The sequence below is a fragment of the Anguilla rostrata genome, chromosome 3, assembly GCF_018555375.3.
Source record: "Anguilla rostrata isolate EN2019 chromosome 3, ASM1855537v3, whole genome shotgun sequence".
Lineage (NCBI taxonomy): Eukaryota > Metazoa > Chordata > Actinopteri > Anguilliformes > Anguillidae > Anguilla > Anguilla rostrata.
In genome coordinates this window covers 60,218,468-60,233,228 of record NC_057935.1, presented here as the reverse complement: position 1 = coordinate 60,233,228, position 14,761 = coordinate 60,218,468, and the positions used below count along the sequence as shown (strand labels likewise).

The 14,761-nt window shown below is 44.6% G+C and overlaps 1 protein-coding gene across 5 annotated transcripts in view; it reads left to right on the top strand.

Annotated features, from left to right (window-relative positions):
* Nucleotides 1-382: 382 nt before the first annotated feature.
* LOC135251471 (misshapen-like kinase 1) overlaps nt 383-14,761 on the top strand; it is a 31,976-nt gene continuing 17,597 nt past the window's right edge. For 3 of the 5 annotated variants that reach the window (XM_064328964.1, XM_064328963.1, XM_064328959.1), the window contains exons 1-13: nt 384-1,799; nt 8,638-8,703; nt 9,272-9,454; nt 9,830-9,940; nt 10,095-10,185; nt 10,439-10,569; nt 10,777-10,831; nt 11,916-11,994; nt 12,247-12,422; nt 12,540-12,609; nt 12,857-13,067; nt 13,630-13,737; nt 14,344-14,430. In XM_064328964.1, the coding sequence (XP_064185034.1) occupies nt 1,743-1,799; nt 8,638-8,703; nt 9,272-9,454; nt 9,830-9,940; nt 10,095-10,185; nt 10,439-10,569; nt 10,777-10,831; nt 11,916-11,994; nt 12,247-12,422; nt 12,540-12,609; nt 12,857-13,067; nt 13,630-13,737; nt 14,344-14,430 (1,425 nt within the window). In that variant the 5' untranslated portion in view covers nt 384-1,742. Of the gene's footprint in view, nt 1,800-8,637; nt 8,704-9,271; nt 9,455-9,829; nt 9,941-10,094; nt 10,186-10,438; nt 10,570-10,776; nt 10,832-11,915; nt 11,995-12,246; nt 12,423-12,539; nt 12,610-12,856; nt 13,068-13,629; nt 13,738-14,343; nt 14,431-14,761 lie in introns of all 5 variants that reach the window. The other 2 variants (XM_064328958.1, XM_064328960.1) reach the window with 2 other exon arrangements.

The following is a 14,761-nucleotide window of genomic DNA, read 5'->3' as shown; positions in this document are numbered from 1 at the left end:
TATGCTGGGCCCAGAATGACTGACCTTAAAATCTTTGCCATGCACATGGATAGAAAACTGAACATACAGATTACATTACATTACATGCATTTAGCAGACGCTCTTATCCAGAGTGACTTACACAACATTCTACACAGCATTTACATTGCGCCCATTTATACAGCTGGATATACACTGAAGCAATGCAGGGTGGTTAAGTACCTTGAAAATAGAGAGCAATAACAGTTGAGTCAGAGTAGCTTTTTAAAGCCAGACGAGAGAAAAATTGTTCTGAAACGTGTTGCCTGCCTGCGGACGAGATACGTCATAACAAGAGACTGCACATACTGTAGAGGAGGGGAAGGAGGAACCAAAACAAGGCTGAAAAAGTTGGCTCGCAACAGCAGACGCATTGGGGAACAGGAAAATGCAAGGAATTCAGCAAGGCTTGGCATTTTTAAATGAATGAATGTCAAATCTAAGAAACGTTAGGATATTTAGGATGCGAAGCACCATCCCTGTGTTTATGGTTTGGTAACGTATCTATCTAAAAATAGACAGTATAGGCTACTGATTTTAATTTTCCTAGAATGACCAATGACCATGCGTTGATTAGATGCGCTGGAAACAGTAGCCCAATGAATCGAAGTTCAGGTCTTAAGAAAAAATTGTGAAAATTGGATGTAGTGTAACATTAGCTTACCTTATTAAACGTCAGTTGAGCTTTTTCTGGTGAACACGTTGGCATTGGACAGGCCATAGAATGTCGTTTCCTAGAAAATTAGAACAGTAGAAAGAAAAATTGGATGCAGATAGCAGCCTATACCCTAACACAACAGTTTTTTTTATTATAATTTTTTTAATTTTTTAAATTAGGTTTGGATAAATACAACCAGACTTGCCATCTTTTAAAATATGTTCTCTTAATTAGGCTACAGGCAAATAGCCAACGTTTAAGTAGCTTAATATTTTAACATATTAAATGCGTGGCTATACAGTAGGTGTTTATGGACGGGATATAATAGTAATGCCAGATGATCATGGTGTAGTGCAGTTCATTTTACCCAGTGGTCTCGTGCTGCCTTTACAAGCAGTTAGTAAGTCTAGTAGGTTGTATTAGTAGCGTCTAATTAATATTGGATTGCCTGGGCTATTTCCCGTTTTCCTTGTATGTGTTGGGTGTGAACCATCTAGTTATGTAGCAATCTTCCGCACCGCAGTGTTGTGGAAAGGAACACAGAATGGAAATACAGCGACGACCATGCTATCGCCTGTGCCACCGTAGGGTTCTTTGCTCGGTGTAGTCGGTGGTGCGACGCAACTTTGATGATTTTAATTGTTGCGGTTTTCCCTGACTGACAGTGACGTTTGCTTGGTAACTAGTCTAACGTTGGCTAGCTTTGAAAGCAGCCAGCAAATTCCCCCAAGCTTTTCCGCAGTGAGGCGGGGATACACTGTCCAAAATACAGCAACCTATTTTGTTTTCAGTCTCAGTGTCAGGTCGGGAACTGGCTACTCTGCGGTAGCTAGCCGACATGTACTAGCTAGCTCGCTAACTTGGCTAGTTAAGTAGCCAACTTGCGTAGGTTAATGTTATATAGCTAACGTTATTTCATTTCGGTACCCAGTCTAATGCTAACTTGGCTAATGCTAGCTACATGAGTTCTGTTTTGAATTAAGACTTTCTCCTACCAAAGTGGACTATCCATTGCACTGAGTACTTGTTTACTTTACGGTCAAGTGTGGCTGAAGTTTGAGCGAAAATGTCTGAAAGTGCACCAACGAGAAGCTTGGATGAAATCGACCTGGCAGCTTTGCGGGTAAGTGGAATCGACTATAATTTTGTAAGCTAGTGTGATGAAGATGTGTAACATTAGCAAGTTGCTAGCTAAATATTCAGTAGGTCTGAACTGTGTTTATTAGCTGGCTAACAAGTGTGAAATTCAAATAATCATGGGCGTCACAGTATTGTTTCTAGCAAGCCTTATTTTATTATGCATTATCTATAGCTAGATAAAACAGAAAACAGTTAAGGGTGTATGAATATTATTCGTTGGCTGAACTTAGCATGGGCTGGCTAACCAGGTAACACAGTATAGATTAGCTAGGTAGTTGCATCGGTTGTTAGCTAGCTACAAGTGTAATGCTCACACTTACACTTTTGCGCTTTAATGCTAGCTAGCTAGTCAAGTTGTTATTGCTAACTAAATAGTTCTCTTGTTAGCTAATTTATTGTTTACTTTGCAGCTATAACGTAAAGGAAATGGCTGACCATTTGGTTAACCAGTTGCTTTATAATCTGAATTACAGTGTAAAGTTAAGTTTTCTATCTCAGCCTCTAGTTCGCGAGACTGGATTTGCTGTTCGGCCAGTCAATTGCGTTTGTAATATCATTTAAAGTCCTCGCTTATTAACTTTTTGTCTCCAATTCTATTAATACTGACCATACAGAGGATATAAATTGTTTTGCTGGGGCAGTGAAACTTTGTATTTGTGTAAATCGCTGTAACCGGGCCTATTCTGGGCGTCTATTTAACAGCAGCTAGCTGGCTACTGTATTTTAGCAGGCTAACGTTAAAGTCAGTACTCCATTTTGAAAGACAGGTGTTCATTCGAACTAATGAGTTCAACAAGGCAATTGCGTTCGTGGAACCCAACCCTCGCGTTTCAGTAATATGGCATGCCATATTTTATTTTCTACGTGTATTTTGTAATTATAGTGGTTAAATAATTAACGAGGAGTCACATAATGATTTAGTTTTGAAGTTATCAGCTAAAGCACTTCCATTAGCTGAATTTTTTGGATCATAGCCATCTGCAGAGTCATAAACATGGCGGTTTACCTGTCCTGACTAATAATGTGATTACCTTTGGTAAATATTCTACTAATTCAGAATATCTGATTGCAAGTTTACTGATCTAGTCTTATTTCACCTGACAGCAATTTTGAAATGTTGTATATTTGTTGATCTGGCAAGTTACTGCAAATAACGTGAAACTTAGCACTTCCTTTCCAGGGTCAGTATGTAAATCACAAATTACAGGAACCAGTTATGGCAGGGTAAATTAATTGAATAGGCTACATTAATTGAACACCGGTCTCTGAGTTGTGTGCAATCTCTTACGTTATGATTAAAGAAGAATAATCACTCCTCACAGGCACAAACAGGTGCATTATAAGAGCTACAGTCTGTAGAGGAAAAATTGTAGCTCTGCTCACTTGCTTTGTCAGTTTTTGTCATAGTTTATGGCTGACAGCCAACCTCTTAGATAGAAAGCAGTGCTGAGAGGGAAACTAGTCAGAATCACTAGTACATGGCTTGAAATTAACACCCGCCACATGTGGGTAGGAGTTGCCTTGTGATGGGTAATTTAGTGAGCCTTTAGCTAGCTCCCTTTAATATTAAAAAAGTGCAACCCCTTCATTTGGCAAGCAGCCGTTTCCACTTAGCATTCAGAATTCAGTGACACAACACTTAAGAAGCTACAGAATATCCCATGCAGATAATTGCATCCTAATTGTAGCTAATTTTATGCACAGTCCTTGAGTCATCCTCAGTGGCTAAAAGCCTAAAAACCTCTTTCTCTATTCACAGTTTCAGCTGGGGCTTCGGTAGCTAGTTGTAATGGCAAACCGAGACGTGGAGGCACAGTGACAGGGTATTCAGGTCCTGACTAGGAAAAATAGTGAAGAAAAACAGCCAGAGGAAAAACTCCACTCCAATGTAACAAGGACCAACCATTCCATTGTGCTATTGGCATTGCCATCTTTCCGCTTACCATTAAATTTACACTGTAAATTTATTTTACCACTGGCCATTATCCAGGGCATTTAGTTTGAATACGTTCATGCATCTGGGTATATGCTATAGAACTAGGCTAAGTGCAGGTTAAGTGCCTTAAGTTAGGCTTAAGAATACAACAGCCTTATTGTAGGACATTAGACCTCAACATTTTGTTATAAAGCTCAACTCCATAATTACTAGGCTATGTCACGTAAATTCTTCATTTGATAGTATAAAAGCAAAGGTATAACATCCATTTTTTTGTTTGTATAGATGTCCACATATTTTTGGAAATGTAGCACACCTGAACCTCACACCCATTTGTACTTGTTGAACATCTCATTCCAAAACCATGGGTATTAATTTGGAGTTGGACCCCCCTTTGCTGCTGTAACAGCCTTTACTCTTCTGGGAAGGCTTCCAGTAGATTTTGGAACATGGCTGCGGGGATTTCTTCCATTTAGCCGCAAGAGCATTGGTAAGGTTAAGCGTAAGGCCTGGCTCACAGTCTGAATTCCAGTTCATCCCAATGGTGTTCGATGGGGTAGAAGTCTAGGCTCTGTGTAGGCCAGTCAAGTTCTTCTCTACCAAACTCAGCAAACCAGTTCTTTATGGACCTTGCTTTGTGTACAGGGGCATTTCCATGCAGAAACAGGAAAGTGTCTTCCCAAAAGTGTTGCTACAAAGTTGGAAGCGCACAATTCTCTAGAATGTCATTGTATGCTGTAGCAATAAGATTTCCCTTGACTGGAACTAAGGGGCCCTACCCAAACCATGAAAAACAGCCCCAGACCATTATTCCTCCTCCACCAGACCTTAGAGTTGGCACTGTCCGGGCCAGTACAGTTGACACTATGCATTCTGCCAAACCTAGATTCATTTGTCAGACTGCCAGATAGTGAAGCGTGTTTCATCACTCCAGAGAACCACCTCTTTAGGGTCCAATGGCGGTGTGCTTTACACCACTTCAGCCGATGCTTAGCATTGCCCACGGTGATCTTAGGCTTGTGTACAGCTGCTCAGCCATGGAAACCCATTTTATGAAGCTCTTGATGAACAGTTCTTGTGCTGACATTGTTTCCAGAGGTAGGTTGGACTTTGTAGTGAGTGTTGCAACCGAGAACGGGTGATTTTTATGTGCCATGCGCTCTGCGGTCCCCTTCTGTAGGTTTGTGTGGCCTACTGCTTCACAACTGAGCTGTTGTTGCACCTATATATGTCCACTTTACAATAACAGCACTTACAGTTGACTAGGGCAGCTCTAGCAGGGTAGTGATTTGATGAACTGACTTGTTGGAAAGGTGGCATCCTATGACAGTGCCACGTAGAAAGTCACTGAGCTCTTCAGTACGACTCGTTCTCCTGCCGATGTTTGTCAATGGAGATTGCATAGCTGTATGCTTGATTTTGTGCAGCTGTTAGCAATGGATGTGGCTGAAATAGACAAAACCACTAATTAGAATGGATGTCCATGTACTTTGGGAAATGTAGTGCAGCTTGTATGAATAGGCGGTTGGGGGCAGAGTAATTTAAACTACACTCATAAGTAAGAAATGCAGATTATTATCCCCTGTGTGGTTTGCTTGATAGAAGAAATACCTACAAACTTGAGAATACTAGGAGGTGCGTATGTGTGTGTGTGTGTGTGTGTACGCAATCAAGGATAGCAGCTGCTGTGGGGACAACCAACTTCTTTCACTGTCCCTTCTCACAATGTCTCCAATATATGTCACAGTGAGTTTCATGCTGAAATTCTGTGATGCGGGAAAAGAGTAGCAGAGGGCGGAAAGGTAGCGTTTAGACTGATGATTCACTTGGGTTCATTGTTCGGTAGCTGTCCTATCTCACACCCACTGACACGCAACTGCATACACACACAAGTACTGCCAGTCACATACAGACACACCCACACAGTCGGGCACTGATCACATGATCTGCCAGCTGTACAAACGCGCACATAAACAGTGGTTTCCACACAAAGACCAAATCACAAGACTTTTGCAAGCTAGATTTGCTTGCTTGAACTGTTGTCGCTAGATAAACAGATAGGCTAGTTCATGGAGATGTGTCAGTTTACAGCAGTAGTCATTTCCTGTTTACATGGAGTGCTAAGTGTGAATGGTTAGCACTATATCTGAAGATGGAATGCATATTTAAATTATTCTGCTTCAGTCCATCAGACTATCTAATTAATTATGCCATTTACATTTCATAGAGCACTTCCAATAGCTGTTTTTGTTTTTAGATGTTTATTGGTTTAAACAGGGAATTGTGTACTGAAAATATCCTATAGGCTATATTTGCTGTAAACATTCCCATTTAATTTGCATCGAAAGTAACCATTTTCATTATAACAGACATTTCAGTTGCAGCAATGCAGCTGGCTAATCAAGGACTGAAATGTGGAATTCTCAGGTTACTGCAGCCCTTATAGCCTACTTATAGTGAACACAGTACCAAGTAATTGGCACAGCCTGTATTGACTTACTGTCTGTGCAGGAAAGTCTGCAATTGTTTGATTATTTGTTGAAGGAAATTCTGGGGTTGTTAGTCCCCCAAGTGAGAAAGTGTTGCTGTGTCCCCTCGGGAGATGACAGGCAGGATAAGGCTTGAATTGTCATTTCCTTCAGCTGCACAGCACAGGCAGTCAGTCTAGCGTTGCCACTGCCAGCGACTCATGCCCTGGCTTGTGCATAAGTGACAATCGCACGTACATCTTATTGAGAAATATGACCTTTCAGATTAATTTGAAGGGGAGTGTGTTTGTGTGAGAGAGAGACAGACAGACAGACAGACAGACAGACGGATTACCCCCTGAAATTGAAAGAAATTGGGAGTAGTTCTGATTTAGTTGGGACCATCCAGTGTACACGCCAGTACTGAAGATGTGTTCTGTCTTGAAGTATCGCCACTCTCAATGCCCTTCAGTCCTTTATTCCTCCTTCCCTTCCTGGTTACTCCTGCACTGAGGTTGTGGGTGTTGGGTGTCCTCACTCCTCTCTCTCCTTCCTCTGGAGTAACCGTGTTTATCCCGTCTTCTCCGGTCTCTCTTTCTTCTCGTATCTCACTCTTCTAGGCCTCCTCTGTCACCATCTGCTCCACTCTCTTCTACTCATCCTTTTTTCCCTCAGATGTTCATTTCTTACTGATTTTCTCCATTTCTCTTTCCCTCCCTCTGCCATTCACCTCTGTCTCACCTCCCCCTCTCACCTCCTCTGTTATTACCCCCATGTATGGGTTTAACCTGTGCCCTGTCTGAGTGAAAGAGAAAGTAATGTCAGGGGTGAAACCATAACCGGAACAAGATGACAGAGGAATGAGTGTTGTAGAGCCAAACACCTGCCCTGACCACCCACAGCTCAGAGAGTGAGAGAGAGGGGATCAGTGGGGCAAGAGGAACAGAGAGAAGATCCATATTGCATCACAGTGAGAGTGTGGGAGTTTAATGTCTGCATTTTTGGCAGGGAACAAAGAAAAAGAGAGTGTGAAAAAATAGGGGATCATTTCATTTCTGGCTCAAATGTCTATTGCTGACGTCATTGGGCTACTTTCGAGTGTAACTGGTAGGGAGAAAATTACTGAGAGCTGTTGTTCTCCCTTTTACATTTTAAAATGTGAAGTTTTTCTGAAAAGGAAGCAACAAAAAAAAAACCTGTTTATGATTCGGGATAGAATTGTGCCATAACTCCATTTTCAATCTTGCTGAAACACGCATAGGCCTATATATTCTTAAAATTTATCTGTAGGTTCATTGTTGTTCACTGTAGTCAGTTTTACATTGCTGTTTATGCTGATTCTGTGTTTCCAACTTTGTGGCAACAGTTTGGGGAAGGCGATTTCCTGTTTCAGCATAACATTGCCCCCAGCCATACAGCGAGGTCCATATAGAAATGGTTTTGTTGAGATTCCTGTGGAAGAACTTGACTGGCCTGATCTCAACCCCATCCAACACCTTTGGGATCAATTGGAAAGCCAACTGCAAGCTAGGCCTAATCACCCAGTGTCCGACCTCACTAATGCTCTTCTGGCTGAATGGAAGCAAATCCCTGCAGCAATGCTCCAACATCTTGTAAAAAGCCTTCCCAGAAGAGTGGAGGTTGTTATTGCAGCAAAGGGTGGCCCAACTCCATATCAATGCCCGTATATTTGGTTAAGATGTTAGATTGTTGGATGGTCAGTTGTCCACGTACTTTTGGCCATGTAGTGTAGTTCAGTTCTTTCTTAAACAGCATGGCGGTCTTGAGAAATAATTCTCTACCTTAAGACTGTTAAATGCCAAACACTATTGTTGACCTACAGTATACTGGGTTGTGTGATAACTTCTCTGTCAGCTGACAAGGATGGACCCAAAACATTTTGCCAAATTAGGTTAATGAACAAGAAGCAATCAGAGGTGGATAGGGGCTGCAGTTTTATGTAATTAAAAAAATAATTAAATCGTCACAGGAAAATAGGGGAAATTATTGCACTTAGACTGGATTTGGATTTCTGTCTCTGTCAAAAACTTGGAACCTGGTAGAGTATTCCCCACGTTTTACAACCTTGAAAGTCCCCTGGTTTATATATAAAGCTGACAGGTGGGTGTAATGTTTACACAAATGCTTTTCCTTTAATGCAGACATGCATGTGTCTTTGGAATAAACAGCTGCTTCAGTAGATATCCGTAACGGCCCAGAAGACTCTGCACATCATTTTAGAACTTGCAGTATATCTAAGTGTTGCTATAATGTATGTTTTACCACAAATACTTTTCCCCCAATGAATATACCATAAATAAGGCCAGCCAGTCTCAGTCCTGGGCTGTCTCTTCACGTCTCCCAGCTGTCTAAACCTCAGTCTGATCACTGTCTGATAGCCTGTCTCATGTTTTCAGGATCCAGCAGGGATCTTTGAGCTGGTGGAGGTTGTGGGAAATGGAACCTACGGTCAGGTGTACAAGGTGAGACCCCGAGCGACGGATTGCTGTGTGAGGCAGCGGTGGCCTGGCTTTCCATCTGTCCTGACCTCTGAGCCCTGTGTTCTTTAGCATGGGTTCCCTCTGTCCTGTCATCTCCACCTCTTTCCCCAGTATTACAGTATGTATGTGTTCATGCCAGACCTGTTTCCCCTGATCTGTCTGCTGTGCCAGTGGAAGAGAGATGGAAAAGAAAGGAAAGGAAAGAAAAAGAAAAGGGGGGAAATGGTAGCCAGGTGGCGTCCACATACGTTACATATTAAGAGCAGCTTTCCAGGAATGTGCTTCAGATGAACATGTATCATTGAAACAGCATTATGCTGTTATGGGACTCTTGACTAATTTATGCCCAGCCTTTCACATAATCAGACATATGCAACGGTACCTTTCACATCTGACATTTTAGTTCAGGGTTGATTAGTTAAGGAGAATAAAGGATCAGAAGTGAGTGTTATTTTTATTATTTAATAGAAAATTAACTTAGCCCTCACCCTTTGAGCCCCTCCCCCTCTCCTCCCCCAGCTCAGCGTTCTAAACCCTCTCCCTTCCACAGGGTCGCCATGTGAAGACCGGTCAGCTCGCCGCCATCAAGGTGATGGACGTCACTGAGGAGGAGGAGGAGGAGATCAAGGCCGAGATCAACATGCTGAAGAAGTACAGCCACCACCGCAACATCGCCACCTACTACGGGGCCTTCGTCAAGAAGAGCCCCCCCGGAAACGACGACCAGCTCTGGGTCCGTGCTCCCGTCCCTCTCCAGTCCAGAAAATCTGCCCTTGTGGGCTCTTTCCCTCCCCCTCTCTTGCTTCTTTCCATTTATCTCCCTTCCATTTCCCTCATCTTCCATCTCTTCCCCCTTCCTCCCTCTCTACCTCTGATTCCTTCTGAATTGCTTTTTCTTGTCCTCATCTCCTTCTCCGTGTACTCACCCCGACGTCTGTCTTCCTCCCCTTGATGTTGTCTTTTTGATGTTGTTTCTTTTAATGATGTCTGTCACATCTTCTCAAGGTGTCTCCCTCTCTCTCTGCTTCTGTCACCTTCACACTCTTTCATCATTTCCCTCTCTGTCCAACTCTTCCCCTCCCCATTAATTTTCCTGTTTCTCTCCTAGCTGGTGATGGAGTTCTGTGGGGCTGGCTCTGTCACAGATCTGGTGAAGAACACCAAGGGGAGCTCTTTGAAGGAGGACTGGATCGCCTATATCTGCAGAGAGATCCTGAGAGTGAGAGCAGTCTGCTTATTCAGAATTATCCACACGGCCTCCCCTGTATAAACTGTCACTGATTCATATCTCACCACACCTGGCCAAGGGCCTGGATGGGAGTGGTGCTTTCTGACTACTGTAACGCTGTTTTGTTTTTCCTGTGTCTGGACAGGGACTGGCTCACCTTCACGTCCACAAGGTCATCCACAGAGACATCAAAGGCCAGAACGTTCTGCTGACGGAAAACGCGGAGGTCAAACTGGGTGAGTGCCGAGCCCGACTGCACCAGCGCCTGCAGCGCAGCCGTGTGTGGGGGTGGCTGTGGGTATGCGCAAGGAACTATGACGGCAGAATGTAATGTCCTCTCCGATAATTCAAGCCCCTGAACAGTGTGCTGTCAAAAATGGCTTCTCTTGCGTCTGGTTTCTGGTAGCTGGGATTTCTTTCCCCAGAGTTCCTGTCTGTGTGGATGGTAAGTTCATGGTGAAGTCACCAAGTCGTTGTCCTTTCTCTTAGTGGATTTTGGAGTGAGCGCCCAGCTGGACAGGACAGTGGGGCGGAGGAACACTTTCATCGGCACACCTTATTGGATGGCTCCCGAGGTCATAGCCTGTGACGAAAACCCAGACTCTACCTATGACTACAGGGTAATACTGAGCTCTTTCTCTCTCTCTGTTTAAGCACGTGTCTGGCCATTATCCCTGTCACCTACTGTATGTCCTCCTTTCTGTCATCTATGCTTCTCCCTGCCATCCATACCTCTGTCTCTAACTCCTTCTCTTCCTGCTGTATGCTTCTCCATCTCTCTGCATCCGCCGTCTCTCACCTCTGTGTCACTCTCTCGCTCCTTGCAGAGTGACATCTGGTCTCTGGGGATCACAGCCATAGAGATGGCAGAGGGAGCCCCACGTGAGTAGACTTGACTTCTCCCAGCAAACCGGGACGGGTGTTCTTGTTTGGCCTGTGATCCACACTCATGCATGTTTGCCATTCCTTATCAGGGGATGTGTGGACTGACTCGACATATTCAGTCATTCTTTTGGCTCAGTTTGCTCAGGTTTTTTGTAGCGTGCCTAGTAAAATGAGGTTCTTCACCAGTGTGAGGTTCCTTACCAGTTTTGAAAGCAATCAGAGGAAAAGACAGTAATATGACTTTCAAATTGAAAAGACAAATATTGAGAGTTAATTTATTCTAATAAAATTGTAAAAGGCAGCTTGCTAGCAAGCTATAACTTTGTAAATGGAATCAAAGTGACCAGATTATCTGATTTCTTCATTCTCAGCCATTGACCTCTGTAGCACTTTTAAAATAATTTTGGAGGGAGTTTGGAGGGATGGCCGTTTTTAAGTGGGATCTGAATTATAGTTCCTAGTGTAATGTCATAATTGAAAGTTTTAGCAACAAAATGTGAAAATTGTGCAAGTGTCTGAATGCCTTTGCAAGGCACTGTATATATATCTATATATAGATCAAATGTGTATTTCTAGGTATTTACAGGAACTCAAAGTGTGTATACTTCTAGTGTAGTCGCTGTGTTACAAATCGACGCATCAATGGAATCCCCCCCCGCCCGTGCGTGTTATCGTAGGTTTCAGTTTCATTTTGAGCTCCTGGCGATTACTAATCAGACTTCACTTTGCGTCATTAAAATGCTGACCGTGACGTCTCTCCAGCTCACAGTGACGCGGTGTGAGACTGGCAGCGAGTCACTGTCTGCACTGCAGGATTCTTTAATCCGTTAATTACATTCTTTGTCATGAATGGATCAACCCATCCAGATAAAGTAATGAAGTAAATGAAATGCTCATATATTATTCATAATGCAACCTGGCGGGCCCTCCATATAGTGAGCATTATAATATGATACGGCCCCAATGCTATTGTGCATCCCTAGTATACGGATTATGAGATCTTTGAAGAATGGCTCCTGTAGGTATTCTTTTATATTTGTAATGCATTTTTAATGTGTCCTTCCCACCCTGTCTCTCTCAGCACTGTGTGACATGCACCCAATGAGAGCTCTCTTCCTCATCCCCCGAAACCCCCCTCCCAAACTTAAGTCCAAGAAATGGTGAGTGCTTTCATTCTTGCCTGGGGGGGGAACATACAATGCCAATGTTCTTTCTCTTATTTTTCTCATTCTTTTACCCTCTCCACATGCTGTGTAGTGCACCTGTGTCCGGTGTCTGGTTCCTCTGTATTCTCTATCATATCTTTTCCTCCCTTTATTCCATTCATTACTCTGGTTTTATTCCTCTGTTTCTGTTATCCTTTCATCTCCCCTCCCTCTTTCCTCCTCTCTCTGCCCCCTTTCCTCCGGCAGGTCAAAGAAGTTCATCGACTTCATAGAGAGCTGCCTGATTAAGACGTACCCCAACCGGCCCTCCACAGAGCAGCTGCTGAAGCACCCCTTCATCCGGGACCAGCCCACCGAGAGGCAGGTCCGCATCCAGCTCAAGGACCACATCGACCGCACCCGCAAGAAGAGAGGGGACAAGGGTGAGGCCCGGAGAGGGGGGGGGGCTGGCGGAGGAGGGATGTCCGCGGGCGTCGGGCCTGTTTCTGTGTGTGTGTGTGACGGTGTGTGACGTGCTCTCTGTGTGCTCCCTGCTGCAGAGGAGATGGAGTATGAGTACAGCGGCAGTGATGATGAGGAGGAGAACCGCGCGGATGATGGAGAGCCCAGGTAACCCCCCCCCCCCCCCCAGGTGCTGCTCTGAGATCAGCCTGGCCCTCTCATACCATGCTGTACTACCTGGGCACACAGACCACAGACCTGTCACAGACTAGATTATACACAGATTATACCGGCCTGTACTGTTCATGTATTGTTGACTTTCTGTGTTCTTATGTATTAACTGCTTCTTAAATTGGGATCAAACGGTGTGTAAAGCATTGTGAATAGCGGCCTCTCTCTCCCTCACGTCCCCCAGCTCCATCCTGAACGTGCCGGGCGAGTCGACGCTGAGGCGGGACTTCCTGCGCCTGCAGCAGGAGAACAAGGAGCGGTCGGAGGCGCTGAAGAGGCAGCAGGCGCAGCTGGTCCCCCAGCGCCGCGACCCCGAGGAGCACAAGAGGCAGCTGCTCCACGACCGGCAGAAGCGCATCGAGGAGCAGAAGGAGCAGCGGCGCCGGCTGGAGGAGGTAGCGCCGTCCGCCGGGCTCCGCTCCGCTCCGCTCCGCGCCGGAACTTTCCCTGCGTTTTACTGCACTTACCAAACGCGGCCTGAGACTCCCTGCCGCACCACCTGCGTATTTTTTATCACAGCTCTGAAACACTGGCGCGCCCCATACCGCAGCACTTCACGCCGTTACAGGCCCTAGACTTTCTTGCTGTACTGTACACTGCATGTACATGTCCTGTTCGCTGTTTGAGACTTTTTACCACCTTGCACTGTGCTACTGCATGTGCACCTTGCCGTGTTTTGTAGTGTAGAAGCAGATAGAGATTGCGGTGTTGAGGTAAATATTTTTCACTTCATAAAAAACTGCTCGTACGCTAAGCGCCTTGGTTTACTCGCTTCTCGCCTCAGTCCCCTTCAGCAGTGAGGTTCTCGGGTGTGTGAACGCGGTCGCGGTGTGAAGGGCGCGTCTTAGCGCCGTTCGTCATCGAGCAGCACGTTTCCGCACGTCTGCGCCTGTCGGTCCTGTGACTCGGCACTAATGGCGCCTCACCTGCTGTCTCCCCGAATTCTCCCTCTCTCAGCAACAGAAGAAGGAGCGCGAGATGGTGCGACAGCAGGAGAAAGGCCCCCCCCGCAGGCTGGACGAGCTGAGGAGAGAGGAGGACAGGAGGATGGCCGAAAGGGACCAGGTAACTGATCAATCACGCACAGGTCCTTTGCGTAGCAGGCCAATCGGTGCATGATGCAGAGGCTCAGCCAACCAATGGGGACATTATCTGTATGTCTCTATGAGCCAGTCGGGAGAGAAAATGGCAGAATGCCCTTGGAGCAGTTGCCATGGCAGCAGGTTGACAGCCGAGCTTGGATTTGTGATGATATGTAATCAGGAGGGCGGCTTTTTTTCTTTTTACTTTCATTCCTTATACCTTTACTGTTTTCTGTTGCTATTATGCCATAGAGTCTGTTATACCACAGTCACTGTGTGGTAAAATACCTGCAGGGAAAACTTTGACCTGTTCAGTACTTTCCAGCTGTTATACATCACTGGTTATACTATCTCTATAGTGCATATTACAGAAAGAATAAAGAACTGAATCCTGTTGAAATACGGTAAGTTTTATCCTCTGTAGTCTTGCTAGATCTTGATGATGGCTACTTACACAGTTTAAAACTGAAAAGCCGTTAATTCAGAACATGTAGATGGGTGTCATTTAAGGCACATCCCAGAAGAACTTTTATCTGTCCTTTCCTTTCCTTTCCTTTCTTCTCCCCGTCTCGTCTCCTTCTCTCTTTAGGAGTTCATAAGACTTAAGTTAGAGGAGGAACAGCGACAGTTAGAAGTTCTCCAGCAGCAGCTACTTCAGGAACAGGCCCTGCTCATGGTAACACACAAGCATTTTATAATGAAATGTTTCATTGTATTTTTCACAACATTCTTTTTGGTCCTGCAAATAAAACATGTAATCCGACCGCATACTGAACCCACATAAATAAGGTGGGGAAAAGTAGGTGCATTTTAGCAATGCCAAATCCCTGCCAAATCAACTGGAATGAACACAAAAGTAAACTGGCCCAGAAGAAGGTTAGCTAGGTTAGTTTTTTTTTTGCTTATGTTGTGTGCAGGTATGGGTGGTGATCTCTAAGATGCTGAAGCATGGTAGAGTTGCACCCTTTGGCAGCCACTTTTCAGTATGTTTTGCAGTCACCTCGAAT